This window comes from Mandrillus leucophaeus, unplaced genomic scaffold (assembly GCF_000951045.1).
Source record: "Mandrillus leucophaeus isolate KB7577 unplaced genomic scaffold, Mleu.le_1.0 Scaffold318, whole genome shotgun sequence".
Classification (NCBI taxonomy): Eukaryota; Metazoa; Chordata; class Mammalia; order Primates; family Cercopithecidae; genus Mandrillus; species Mandrillus leucophaeus.
Genome location: NW_012103343.1, coordinates 2,090,429 through 2,105,223, shown reverse-complemented (window position 1 = coordinate 2,105,223; position 14,795 = coordinate 2,090,429). Strand labels below are relative to the sequence as shown.

At 41.0% G+C, this 14,795-nt stretch overlaps 1 protein-coding gene across 2 annotated transcripts in view; it reads left to right on the top strand.

Annotated features, from left to right (window-relative positions):
• NEB (nebulin) overlaps positions 1-14,795 on the top strand; it is a 223,643-nt gene that overhangs the window by 147,553 nt on the left and 61,295 nt on the right. For both annotated transcript variants that reach the window (XM_011987847.1, XM_011987846.1), the window contains exons 94-105: positions 445-549; positions 649-753; positions 1,054-1,161; positions 6,618-6,731; positions 7,651-7,848; positions 8,167-8,271; positions 8,895-8,999; positions 9,825-9,932; positions 12,318-12,422; positions 13,251-13,358; positions 13,927-14,031; positions 14,130-14,234. In XM_011987847.1, coding sequence (XP_011843237.1) covers positions 445-549; positions 649-753; positions 1,054-1,161; positions 6,618-6,731; positions 7,651-7,848; positions 8,167-8,271; positions 8,895-8,999; positions 9,825-9,932; positions 12,318-12,422; positions 13,251-13,358; positions 13,927-14,031; positions 14,130-14,234 — 1,371 coding nt within the window. The remainder of the gene's footprint in view (positions 1-444; positions 550-648; positions 754-1,053; positions 1,162-6,617; positions 6,732-7,650; positions 7,849-8,166; positions 8,272-8,894; positions 9,000-9,824; positions 9,933-12,317; positions 12,423-13,250; positions 13,359-13,926; positions 14,032-14,129; positions 14,235-14,795) is intronic.

Below are 14,795 nucleotides of genomic sequence, written 5' to 3'. Positions count from 1 at the left end.
TCCTAGTGGACTACTCTCAAGCATCTGTACCTTAGTTGATCAGGTTAACTTGCAGAGAGTAGGAGGTAGAAGTATCCTTTGATTACAGGTAGACAAGTTTTGGAGGAAAAAAATCAGTATCTGGAAGACTTTTCAGCATGTGGTTCAGCTCTGATGGGGCAGTTGTAATAGAATGTTGAAAGTGAGGGGCTGCTGTCAGGGATGGAGGATAGGCAAGGAAAAGGCAACAAAATGGCCAAAATCTCGACCCCAGTCTTGGTCAAGAGAAACTATTCATTCTGGCAGCAGCCATACAAAGTCTGCAGGACTCTAGAACGCCAGCCTGTTTGTTAGGATTAAAGCAGAAATCCAGAAATAAAGGCACATCTAAGTTGGCACATGCAGCTAAAACTGATGACAGACCTGTATGTTACCATTTGTGGTGACTTTTGTTTTTCTTCACAGCTACAATATACAGCAGCAGGTAAAGAAAATCTACAAAACTATAATCTGGTCACAGACACACCCGTCTATGTGACTGCTGTTCAGAGTGGCATTAATGCCAGTGAGGTGCGTCTTCCTATACTCCTCTTCCAGGGACAAACTATTTCTTGTCTTTATGTATTTTCGAACAACAGAGGTAAATAACCTATTGTTGCTTGTCTATAGGTGAAATATAAAGAAAATTATCATCAGATTAAGGACAAATACACAACCGTTCTGGAAACAGTGGATTCTGACAGAATCAGAAACCTGAAGGATCTTTACAGCAGTGTGAGTTGAGTTTTTTCCCCTTCCTATATATGAGCCACCTTTCCCACTTCTGAGACAGGAAGAGAATAAATGGAATGGACACTCTATCCCCAAAGGCTTTTCTATGGTTTCCTGGACCTTCAATCCTACTTTACCTCATAAAATTCTAGTAGGTACAATTAAATAAGCCCCACCTCAAAAGGAGTCCTGGGAGTTAGTAGGGAGTGTGTGAGAAGGACAGAAACAGAAGGAAAACCTGCTACTCAGAAGCCAACCAGATGCATTTTCCCATATTCACAAGAAGGTCTTTAATTCCTGCAGAACCTGTACAAGGAGGCCTGGGATAGAGTGAAAGCCACCAGCTACATCCTGCCTTCCAGCACCTTGTCCCTGACACACGCCAAGAACCAGAAGCATCTGGCCAGCCATGTAAGTCGAGCAAAAACATGACAGCTTTCCCACCCTCCCCTGCTCTCCACTCCAAGAATCTTTCAGGCTGATTCATGCGTTGTCGAGAAGTACCCCTAGCATTCCAGTGGGCATGTCCAGGAAATAATTCCAAATGCTCAGTCATTAGAGTCTATGTACTCACTGCCCCTCTCTCTCTCTCTCTGCTGCCTGGAGAGAATCACAAGCACTTGCAAGGAGGACAGGATGTGACCGTTCAGGCTGCCTGTCTGCACATGATAATCTCTGCTAAAGCCAGAAGTAAGGATGGGCTGAAGACATAATACAACCTACAAAAATAGACTTTTTCAATAGAATTACATGGATGTAGGGCAAAAATAAACCAGTGAATATGATAACTGCTTATTATACCATCCCCAGTTAAAATAAATTATTTTATAGCAATGAAATAGAAAACATTTTAAAAATGTTTAATTCTCCTTTTTTAAGTAGAACTTTTCTTAGATATAAACATAATTGTAAAACAAACAAACCCTAAATCTCATGATCTGTTTAAATATAGCAGAAGGTCGTACGTCCTCTAACCATTAATGCTCTTGAGTAAAACCTTTTTGTGTGTGAGTGTTTTGTTTTGGTTTCTTATACTTTAAGTTCTGGGGTACATGTGCAGAACATGGAGGTTTGTCACATGGGTATACATGTGCCATGGTGGTTTGCTGCACCCATCAACCTATCATCTACATTAAGTATTTCTCCTAATGCTATCCCTCCCCTAACCCCCTATTCCCTGACAGGACCCAGTGTGTGATGTTCCCCTCCCTGTGTCCATGTGTTCTCACTGTTCAACCCCCACTTATGAGTGAGAACATACAGTGTTTTGTTTTCTGTTCTTGTGTTAGTTTGCTGAGAATGATGGTTTCAAGCTTCATCCTTGTCCCTGCAAAGGACATGAACTCATCCTTTTTTATGGCTGCATAGTATTCCATGGTGTATATGTGCCACATTTTCTTTATCCATTCTATCATTGATGGGCATTTGGTTGGTTCCAAGTCTTTGCTATGGTGAAGAGTGCTGCAATAAACACACGTGTGCACGTGTCTTTATGGTAGAATGATTTATAATCCATTGGGTATATACCCAGTAATGAGATTGCTGAGTCAAATGGTATTTCTAGTTCTAGATCCTTGAGGAATCACCACACTGTCTTCCCCAATGGCTGAACTAGTTTACAGTCCCACCAACAGTGTAAAAGTGTTCCTATTTCTCCACATCCTCTCCAGCATCTGTTGTTTCCTGACTTTGTGATGACTGCTATTCTAACTGGCATGAGATAGTATCTCATTGTGGTTTTGATTTGCATTTCTCTAATGACCAGTGATGATGAGCATTTTTTCATATATTTGTTGGTCACACAAATGTCTTCTTTTGAGAAGTGTCTGTTCATATCCTTCGCCCACTTTCTCATGGGGTTGTTTTTTTCTTGTAAATTTGTTTAAGTTCTTTGTAGATTCTGGATATTAGCCCATTGTCAGATGGAGAGACTGCAGAAATTTTCTCCCATTCTGTAGGTTGCCTGTTCACTCTGATGATAGTTTCTTTTGCCGTGCAGAAGTTCTTTAGTTTAATTAGATTCCATTTGTCTATTTTGGCTTTTATTGCCATTGCTTTTGGTGTTTTAGTCATGAAGTATTTGCCCATGCCTATGTCCTGAAAGGTATTGCCTAGGTTTTCTTCTGGGGTTTTTATGGTTTTAGGTCTTTTGTGTAAGTCTTTAATCCATCTTGAGTTAATTTTTGTATAAGGTGTAAGGAAGGGATCCAGTTTCAGCTTTCTGCACATGGCTAGCCAGTTTTCCCAGCACCATTTATTAAATAGGGAGTCTTCTTCCCGTTGCTTGTTTTTGTCAGGTTTGTCAAAGATCAGGTGATTATAGATATGTGGTGTTATTTCTGAGACCTCTGTTCTGTTCCATTGGTCTATATATCTGTTTTGGTACAAGTACCATGGTGTTTTTATTACTGTAGCCTTGTAGTACAGTTTGAAGTCAGATAGTGTAATGCCTCCAGCTTTAGTTTTTTCCAATTCTGTGAAAAAAGTCAATAGCTTGATGGGGATAGCATTGAATCTATAAATTACTTTGGGCAGCATGGCCATTTTCATGATATTGAGTCTTCCTATCCATGAGCGTGGAATGTTTTTGCATTTGTTTGTGTCCTCTATTATTTCCTTGAGCAGTGGTTTGTAGTTCTCCTTGAAGAGGTCCTTCACATCCCTTGTAAGTTTGATTTCTAGGTATTTTATTATCTTTGTAGCAGTTGTGAATTGGGGTTCACTTGTGATTTGGCTCTCTGTTTGTCTGTTATTGGTATATAGGAATGCTTGTGATTTTTGCACATTGATTTTGTATCCTGAGACTTTGCTGAAGTTGCTTATCAGCTTAAGGAGATTTTGGACTGAGATGATGGGGTTTTATAAATATACAGTCATGTCATCCGCAAACAGAGACAATTTGACTTCCTCTTTTCCTAATTGAATACCCGTTATTTCTTTCTCTTGCCTGATTGCCCTGGCCAGAATTTCCAACACTATGTTGAATAGGAGTGGTGAGAGAGGGCATCCCTGTCTTGTGCCAGTTTTCAAAGGGAATGCTTCCAGCTTTTGCCCATTCAGTATGATACTGGCTGTGGGTTTGTTATAAATAGCTCTTATTATTTTGAGGTTCGTCCCATCAATAGCTAGTTTATTGAGAGTTTTTAGCATGAATGCCTTTTCTGCATCTATTGAGATAATCATGTGATTTTTGTCATTGGTTCTGTTTATGTGATAGATTACATTTATTGATTTGCATATGTTGAACCAGGCTTGCATCCCAGGAATGACGCCAACTTCGTCATGGTAGATAAGCTTTTTGATGTGCTGCTCAATTTGGTTTCATAAAACAGTATTTTTTTGAGGATTTTTACATTGATGTTCACCAGGGATATTGACCTAAGATTTTCTGTTTTTGTTGTGTCTCTGTCAGGTTTTGGTATCAGGATGATGCTGGCCTCATAAAATGAGTTAGGGAGGATTCCCTTTTATTCTGTTGTTTGGAATAGTTTCAGAAGGGATGGTACCAGCTCCTCTTTGTACCTCTGGTAGAATGCGGCTGTGAATGCATCTGGTCCTGGACTTTTTTTCGTTGGTAGGCTATTAATTACTGCCTCAATTTCAGAGCCTGTTATTGGTCTATTTAGGGATTCAGCTTCTTCCTGGTTTAGTCGTGGGAGGGTGTATGTGTCCAGGAATTTATCCATTTCTTCTAGATTTTCTAGTTTATTTGTGCACAGGTGTTTATAGTATTTTCTGATAGTAGTTTGTATTTCTGTGGGATCAGTGGTGATATCCCCTTTATCATTTTTTATTGCATCTATTTGATTCTTCTCTCTTTCTTTATTAGTCTTGCTAGCGGTCTATTTTGTTGATCTTTTCAAAAACACAGCCCCTGGATTCATTCATTTTTTTGGAGGGTTTTTTGTGTCTCAATCTCCTTCAGTTCTGCTCTGATCTTAGTTATTTCTTGCCTTCTGCTAGCTTTTTGATTTGTTTGCTCTTGCTTCTCCACTTCTTTTAATTGTGATGTTAGGGTGTCGATTTTAGATCTTTCCTGCTTTCTCTTGTGGGCATCTAGTGCTATAAATTTTCCTCTACACACTGCTTTAAATGTGTCCCAGAGATTCTGAGTTCAAGTCCTGGATATCCTTGTTAATTTTCTGTCTGGTTGATCTGTCTAGTGTTGACAGTGGGGTGTTAAAGTCCCCCACTATTGTTGTGTTGCAGTCTAAGTCTCTTTGTAGGTCTCCAAGAACTTGTTTTATGAATCTGCGTGCTCCTGTGTTGGGTGCATATATATTTAGGATAGTTAGCTCTTCTTGTTTCATTGATCCCTTTTCCATTATGTAATGCCCTTCTTTGTCTCTTTTGATCTTTGTTGGCTTAAAGTCTGTGTAAAACCTTTAATTGTAAAATTCCCTGTAACCTTTATTGTAATTCTTAGCTCCGTTCTCCTTCAGAAAAATTAGAGACTTTATCTCTTAATTGTGAACATTTTACGTAACACTTTAAATCAGCATTTCTCAAACATGTTTTGACCAGGGCTCACAGTGGGAAATTTATTTTTTATTTCAAGTTCACATACACACCCCTGAAGTTTATGTGAGTTTCTTCTGGCACAAATATCTCACAGAAGAGCAGTGACTGCTAGACTAGAGACAGTGCACTCTGATCATTTCCATTCTGTTCTACTCATTTAAATGCTAGTGACTCAGTAAATTGATTTCACTACTCTACTGGACTTACAGATGCACAGCTTAGAAATAAACTTCATTAGACAGTCTATGGAATTATTTGATTTTTAGCTGGAGGAAAAAGTAAGGTATGTGATTTTACCCAGGCCCAACTCTATTTGGAAGACTGCAAAAAGGGGCAAACTTTTCATTTTGGAAGAAAAGTATTATAGATAAGATTTAAAAAGCTCAAAAGGGGCTTTTTCCTTGAGTCATGAACAAAATTACAGAGGCAAGATTCTTGGCAAGTTGGTTTTGGAGCAAGGTAAAACATAGAGAAATTAATCCTTTAAAAGAAGTATTCTGACCTTATTTTAGGAAAAAGCTTTTTGTGTGTGTGTGTGTGTGTGTGTTTTTAAAAGGGTGTCTTTACATTCTATCATCTTTGAAGCTGAGAAATATGAGATGTAAGACGCTGATTTTCTGTTTTGGAAAAATCTGGTGGAAATGTTGGTTGGTCTACAGTCAATGAAGAGCATTGCTGGAATACCGATACAAACATCTCTCTTTTGTTACAGAGGTGCCAGTCTCGGAGTTGTGGAAGAATTATTTTATTATTGTGTGCTATGAGATTGGATCTTAGTCTCTGTCTTAACCTGGGTTTATATAATCATGGAACACCAATTAATAGGCACCATGGCTCAAGAACTAATTGTTATCCCACAGAAGTTGATTGCACTGTATTTTTGAAAGCCTTGTAGAAACTGAAATCCAAGGATTGTGTCTTCTTAGCAGCAGACTTCTCAGTTATTAAAAACAAAGATATTCCTAAGCACAGTTTTAATCTTGCACTCATGCCATTACCACAAGAGAATATTTTAAATTACATAATCTTTAAAATGAATTGCTTGTAGTAGCAGTAAAAGTACTAGTATTGGTATAGGAGTTTTGAAAATAGCAACTAAAATTTCATAGTGCTCTACGGTTTCAAAGTACTTTTGTTACAGCCTGATTTCAGCCACGTGATAACCTCATGGCAGGTGCTCCTGCTCTATCTCTCTGTACAGTTGGGGAAATGAGCTCAGAGAAGTGGTGTCCCCAGCGCTGGGTGGATCTCAGAGTCAGGTTTTCCCGTTAAGTCTTAGGCTGTTTTAACAATATAAATCCATTGCGCTCTAAAACTCTTTCTTCCTTTCTACTTTTTCTCTATAGGTCAAATATCGGGAGGAATATGAAAAGTTCAAAGCTCTTTATACGTTACCAAGAAGTGTTGACGATGATCCGAACACAGCACGGTGCCTCCGAGTTGGCAAGCTTAACATTGATGTAAGTACAGCCATGCGCCCCTTAACGACTAGGATACATTCTGAGAAACGTGCTTCTCGTTATGTGATTCCATTGTTGTGCTAACATCATAGAGTGCACTTCCACATACCGAGATGGGATAGCCTATTGCTCCTAGACTACAAACCTGTACAGCATGTTACTGTACTGAATACTGTAGGCAACTGTGACACAGTGGCAAGTATTTGTGTATCTAAACATGGAAAAGGTACAGTAAAAACACAGCATTATAATCTTTTGATTGAAACATTGTTATGCAACACATGAGGGTAACTCCAAAGACCTTACTTCAAATTTAAGTCAAGTAAAATAGCCATGTATTATTAATAGGAACATTTCTTCTCCTCTCCCCCACCCCCGGCCTTTTTTTTTTTAAGACAGGTCTCACTCTGTTGCCCCAGCTGGAGGGCAGTGGTGCAATCACAGCTCACTGCAGCCTCTACCTCTCGGGCTCCGGGAATCATCCCACCTCAGCCTCCTGAGTCACTGAGTCTACAGGCATGCACCACCACACCCAGCTAAGGTTTTAATTTTTTGTAGCGATTGGAATCTCGCTATGTTGCCCACTCTGGTCTCAAACTCCTGGGCTCAAGCGATCCTCCTGCCTCAGTCTCCCACAGTGCTGGGATTGCAGGTGTGAGTCATCGTGCCCAGCCTGAACATTTTCTATTTACCAATGCATATGACACTGACTGTGCACATGTAAAGAAGCTACATATTATTTCAGCTATAATGCTTTATTTTAATTTCCCCTATTAATCTATAGAAAATGTCAGAAAATACCAGTCCCCACCCTGCCCCCAACTGTTTGCTGTGAGTTGGTTAGCCTGACTTCTCATGTATGGCCGTGATGCCTTGGCACAATTTCCTGTATAACTGGCATGTGATTTTAACTTGACAGCGCTTGTACAGATCAGTTTATGAAAAGAACAAGATGAAAATCCACATTGTGCCCGACATGGTAGAGATGGTTACCGCTAAGGATTCTCAGAAGAAAGTCAGCGAGATTGATTACCGCCTGCACCTCCATGAATGGATTTGCCACCCCGACTTGAAAGTCAATGATCACGTCAGGAAAGTCACAGATCAGATCAGTGATGTAAGCCTGTGACTTAAGAAGGACCCCTCCACGGCCCCGCCCCACGGCCCCACCCAGAAGAGCAGCAAACTCACGCATTTCTTTACCTTAGCCTTTTTCCACTATTTCTTCCCTATATGTCCATGTGTCTGACTTGACTTCGGAGCTGTCTCTGGAAGCAGGGCTCTGTGTACCCATGTTTCTGTGGCTCCCCTGAGCCTCTTTGCATAATGCCTTTGCTCCTCATTCCACAAAGGCTTCTGAGTCTAGAATGTACCTGTTTTTAGAGTTTATTATGGTCAATATTTTTTTCTGATCCTCTCTATCAAAACCCTCTAGATTGTGTACAAGGATGACCTCAACTGGCTGAAAGGCATTGGTTGCTACGTCTGGGACACTCCTGAAATCCTCCATGCCAAGCATGCTTATGATCTACGTGATGATGTGAGTTTGCCTTGTTTTGTTCTTTAGTATATTTCCATCTCTCCATAGTCTAGAGTTAAGCAGGGGTTATGTAAAATAGGGACATTGTCACAGGATAGCTCTGGGGGGTGGCTGAGCTGGAGAAAGATGCTAGGAGCAGAGCAACCATCTCTCAAGAAGGCATATGGCATTCTTATTAAACAGTGCAGTCCGGGTACGCCATCGTCTCTGATAGAGAAGGGACCACCGGCTTCTCTTTCTACATTTTAGGCTATTTTGGATATATTAACAAGCATTTAATTGCCATTTTAGGAAAGTGTCATTTGTTAGCGTTTGCAATGCTATAGACAAGCTCTATTTGTAAAGAGAGGATTTTCCAGGCAAATTAAATATTGCAATGAGGATTTCAGTAAGAAAGCTTAAACTTTCCTAGAAGAGTAGTTATCAAGTGTCCTAGAAGACTCTAGAAGCCCCATATAAGTGTTGGTTACACTGTTATAAAATTCAAATGCATCTCGGTCTGTTGAATAAGTGCTGATGAATGTAAATCTCATGAGTTAAAAGCAACCAAACCCTCTATGAAAACCAGCAGTTTCAAGCATAAGGAATGGTCCAACATGGGTTTGTTTTCTTCCTCTCGGCAGATCAAGTATAAAGCTCACATGCTGAAAACAAGGAATGACTATAAGCTTGTCACAGATACACCAGTCTACGTGCAGGCTGTCAAAAGTGGGAAACAGCTAAGTGACGTAAGTGCTCTCTGGGGAAGTTAAGTGGACAGTAATAAAGGCAGGGCCACCACTCAAGCAGAGGTGGCAAAAACCATAGACCAGGCAGTGCCAAGTCTTTTCTAACTAGGAAACCAGAGTTGGTGGGTTTGAAAGCACTGAAGATGCTGCTGGCGATTGTTTCCTGAAACCTGATGCATTCAAGCAGTTTGCTTGGGCGGAGCTGTAGGTGATCTGAGTCTATGAAGTAACTTTGTGCCTTAGCGCTTCCAATGTTGTTTTTGTGCCCTGTGTTATAGCACGTTTTTTTCTATCTATGCCATTTAATTAATTAGAGCCAATTATGGTAGAATAAGAAGCAAGCAGGCTCTGGAGTTAGAGTTGTGGAGTGCAGTCTCACCTCTACCACACATTATCTATAAGGCTTATGAAAAGCACTTAATCCATCTGAGCCCCCCATTCTGATGCATAAAATGGGGACGTAAGGAAGCACCCACTATGACGCCTGACTCAGAGCAGGCAGGGCAGGCACAAAGCTACTCTTTCTTCATTAACTCCACAGGTTGATAAGTCAATATCAAATCCCACCAGTGAGTGCAAACATTGAGACTTATTATTTTGGAACTTCTAGTGGTAAAATGCTCACCCCTCCTCTTCTTATGCCTGGGCCATCTCGTCTCAGTGTGATCACGTGTCCACACGCTGGCTCTGATCCTATTGGACAAGCCACAGTAATATGTCAGATGAGTTCTCCAGGCAAAGGGAAGCAGGCTACCGTTATTTTTTTTAAAGAGGGACCTGGGTTCCCATTCTCTTTGCTTCTAACAATGCTTCTTTCTGTACCAGGCTGTCTACCACTATGACTATGTGCACAGTGTCAGAGGCAAAGTGGCTCCAACTACCAAAACCGTGGATCTGGACCGGGCCCTTCATGCATACAAGCTCCAGAGTTCGGTAAGCAGTGAGAACTTGATAGTGCCCAGCAGAAATCCATTCCATCAGCTCCCCTTGCTTCCTCTTGACCTTACCTTGTATAAATGCTGTTCCATTCACATGAGGTGAAAAAACAAAAACACAGAGCATAATCTGTCTTCCCTCCTAGCTGCCAGGATCCCCCTATGGAGCAATCAAACTACCTACCATACAGGGGCATGTTTTAGCAATATTTACAGGTTACAAAGAAGAAAGTCAATATACCTTCTCTGCTTTCAAAAAGCTGAAAATCAAGATGACAGAGACAAGGCCTTTAACCTCAATAAAAGAGGAACTAGAAATTGTGGCTGGAATTCAGAAGAGAAAGAACCTGGATCCCACCTGCATATTTAACCTGCCTATTCTATGTTACCCAGTGGTGCTGATTTGGTCTCAACTTTTCATGCTATTTCTCATCTTGAATATTAAAAATAATTTTGGGCCAGGTGCAGTGGCTCACGCCTGTAATCCCAGCAATTTGGGAGGCTGAGGTGGGCAGATCACCTGAGGTCAGGAGTTCGAGACCAGCCTGGCCAACATGGTGAAACCCCATCTCTACTAAAAGTACAAAAAATTAGCCAGGCATGGTAGTTCATGACTGTAATCCCAGCTACTTGGGAGGCTGAGGCAGGAGAATCGCTTGAACCCCGGAGGCGGAGGTTGCAGTGAGCCGAGATCGTGCCATTGCACTCCAGCCTGGGCAACAAGAGCAAAACTCCATTTCAAATAATAATAATAAAAATAATAATAATTGTGGCCCGGCATAGTGGCTCATGCCTGTAATCCCAGCACTTTAGGAGGTCATGGCAGGCGGATAGCTTGAGCCTGGAGTTGGAGACCAGCCTGAGCAACATGGTGAAACCCCGTCTATATAAAAATACAAAAATAAATAAATTAGCCAGGTATGCATCTGTGATCCCAGCTACTTTGAGAGGCCCAAAATAAATTATTTTATTTATTTGGGATAAATCCAAAATAAATTATTTATCCCGAAAATAAATTAGAGTGGCATGCATCTGTGATCCCAGCTACTTGGAAAGTTGAGGTGAAAAGATTACCTGAGCCCAGGGAGGTCAAGGATGCAGTGAGCTGTGATGGTGCCGCTGCACTACAGCCTGGGTGACAGTGTGAGACCCTGTCTAGAAAATAAAAATAATTTGGTTTTTCGTATTTTAAATGTAATTCTTTTTTTTTTTTTTTTTTTTTTTGAGACAGAGTCTCGCTCTGTCGCCTGGGCTGGAGTGCAGTGACCGGATCTCAGCTCACTGCAAGCTCCGCCTCCCAGGTTTACACCATTCTCCTGCCTCAGCCTCCCGAGTAGCTGGGACTACAGGCGCCTGCCACCTCGCCCGGCTAGTTTTTTTTGTATTTTTTAGTAGAGATGGGGTTTCACCGTGTTAGCCAGGATGGTCTCGATCTCCTGACCTCGTGATCCGGCCTCCCAAAGTGCTGGGATTACAGGCTTGAGCCACTGCGCCCGGCCTTAAATGTAATTCTTAATCCTAAACTCCAAGAGACAGAGTATTTAAGGTCACAGACAGACACTCCTCCCTGTCCTCCCTTTCTGCCATGAACATGTGCATCCTGACCTCTTCATGGCCTGATGTCAACATACTGTGTTTGGAGGAGGCAGGAGAGAGTAATACAAACATGTGCCTGGCTATATCTTGGTGATGGCTTGCATATCATCATCACCTGAGGACGGAGTAATGGCAGAGGTGACACTTGGTTACCTGTCTTCTCTGCATTTCCCAAATTCTTGCTAGATGCCATATAGCCAACTGGGCATATGTTCAGAAGCATAGAGGAATTACTTTTTTATTTATTTATTTTTGTTTTTTGGAGACAGGGTCTCCTCTGTCTCCCAGGCTGGAGTGCAATGGTGCAATCACAGCTCACTGCAATCTCAAACTCCTGGGCTCAAGTGATCCTCTCACCTTAGCTTCTTAAGTAGCTGGGACTACAGGTACATGCCACCATGCCTAGCTAATTTTTTAATTTTTTGGAGAGGTGAGATCTTGCTATGTTGTCCAGACTGATCTCAACTCCTGACCTTAAGCAATCCTCCTGCCTTGGCCTCCCAAAGTGTTGAGATTACAGATGTCAGGTACCACACCTAGCCAGGAACTACTTTCAATAAACCATTTCACTCATCGTTCTATTTTTCCAAAACAATAAGTGAAGAGTAATCTGACTCATTTTATGACTCTTAGAATGTATTTAATTCTTTCCTGAAATCAATTCGGTGAGCATAAGTATATTAAGTATCTAGTCAAAAACCTAACATGAGCGATATGTGATTTGTTAAGCTCAAATCAGTTACTTGATGCCAGATGTCATTTAACCTGCTCTTCCTCATTCCGGCAGAATCTATACAAAACCAGCCTGCGCACCCTGCCCACTGGATATAGACTTCCAGGTGACACTCCTCACTTCAAACACATCAAGGACACCCGTTACATGAGCAGTTATGTGAGTAGTCTCCTCCTCATTGAGATGGGTCTGAAGGTGGGGTGGCAGGAGACTCATATTAATTAATAGCCTGTCCTAATCCTCCAGTCACACCCTAAAGGTTCAACCTGATAGAATGATGGGAGCTGGAGAGGAGAGACAGCACATTTTTGAGGGGTGCTGTGGAATTGACCACTTCTGCAATTCAGCAGTGCCTGGGTAGCCCTGTGGGTTAGAACAGGATGTTCGTGGGAGCCTTGGCTGAGGGCCCATGGCTGTCATGATGCCTCTACTTCTGCTGGCCTTAATTTGCACAGATGCACCCTGAATTATCCCAAGCCATTTACTGGAAATGCAACTTCACACACGCACTACTGAGGTGTGGTGGTAGTATTGTCTTCCTTCTGCTATGTTTCACTGCAGAAGATATAACATCTTTGGAAGTATATTATATATATGTGTGTGTGTGTGTATGTGTGTATATCTATATCTATATCTATATAGATATGATAGATTTAATAATCTAACACCTAATTGTATTTTCTAATTTTCTAGCCACATTGGGGCTAAAAATATAGGTTTTCTTTGGCATTTTGCACACCTCCCTACAAACAGATTTCACCTAGGCGAGGTCGAATTTTATTCTTTTCTGGGCCTGGTTTTATTTTACAAGACATAATTTTCAAGGCTTGGATTAATATTGAAATGTTGTCAATGACTTTTCCTCATACTTAATCCTTAAAAAGAGCAATTTTTCAAATAAAGATGACATCTCTTTTCTATTTGCAGAAATGTAATGTTGCTTCTTGTTTACCCATCACTGATCTCATTCCAACTTTGCTTTTGCAGTTCAAGTACAAAGAAGCCTATGAACACACCAAGGCATATGGGTATACACTTGGTCCCAAAGATGTTCCATTTGTGCACGTCCGGAGAGTCAACAATGTTACCAGCGAGGTACCTGAATGCTGATTCTCCAAGAGACATACTGAGTTTTAATAGCCATGGCTTTGTTTGAAATGCATTAAGAATTAACTGTATTTCAGTTGTAAATCTACATACCAGCAAAAACGAAAAAGGTCCTTATTGTCACATTTTGATACTGATACTTCTTGGCAGTGGTTTTTTTGTATCTGGTAATGCCTTGGAGAGACTCGGCTCCATAGATTATGATGCAAAACTTTTCTAAAGAAATAACTTCTTCTTTTGACATTTATATTCAAAAATCTTTAATAAGGTTGCATTTTAATCTGACTCATGATGCTGGTTTTCTACACCAACTATTGGTTTGCATATCTGATCCTACTATGCAGCCGTCTGATAGAAAGTGGAAGGCTTTGTGCTCAGAATTCTTCACCGAAATGAAGTAACTCTCATTTTCTCCTTTTTTCCTAATCTCAATCATTTTCTATATCCTTGATATTTCCTCCCCTCTTCCTTATTAAAATATTTTATTCTTGATTAGTCAGTAGATGCTCTCGTCATCCCTTACTAAATACCTGTAATGATATTTCCTCCAATGTAGAGACTGTATCGGGAATTGTACCACAAACTGAAAGACAAGATCCATACAACTCCCGATACCCCTGAGATCCGCCAAGTCAAGAAGACACAAGAGGCTGTCAGTGAGGTGGGTATTTTCTTAGGAAAGACAGGGAGTAGAGGCAGGGATGAATGTCAATCATTCGGTCTCTAATGCGTGTGTTTTTGGGTATTTTTTTTCTTTAGTTGATCTACAAATCAGACTTCTTCAAGATGCAGGGCCACATGATCTCTCTGCCATACACACCCCAAGTGATCCATTGCCGCTACGTAGGAGACATTACCAGTGATGTAAGCATCTTGTAGGGGTCTTTCTGGAGTAGTCTTAACAAGAGGCAGGCTTGCTTTCAGCAGTTAAAACAACCAGTGGTCTTGGAACAGCCTTTTCTGACAAGCACTTCTAAACAAAGAGTACAAGTTGGAGGTAAGACAATGTGGGAGGAGGATGCCACAATTCTCCAGCTACGGAAACAGTAATAAGAGGACCACTTGGGGAAGACAGAATTGCCATTACTCTTGATCACTCAGTGACCACCATTCTACATTCAACACGGAATCATTCCAACTCCTCACTCCCTAACTCCCTATGTGGCCTCCGTACCAGGTCATGTTGAGTATTTTCCTCTCACTCATCCCTACTCTGACTCCGTTAGCAACTTCTTGCTGCCACTTTTTTCATTCTCCTTGTATGTTCTCTCCTCGTAAAAGATCAATCCATTCAATCTGTTCTTTTCTCCAATCAATATTACAGTAATAAAATAATAGCAGTGTTCTCTCCTCACCTCAGGGCTAGAGACTTAAATGAAAAAACCCATGACTTATTTGGGTGCAAGTCAACTAAGAGTACAAGGC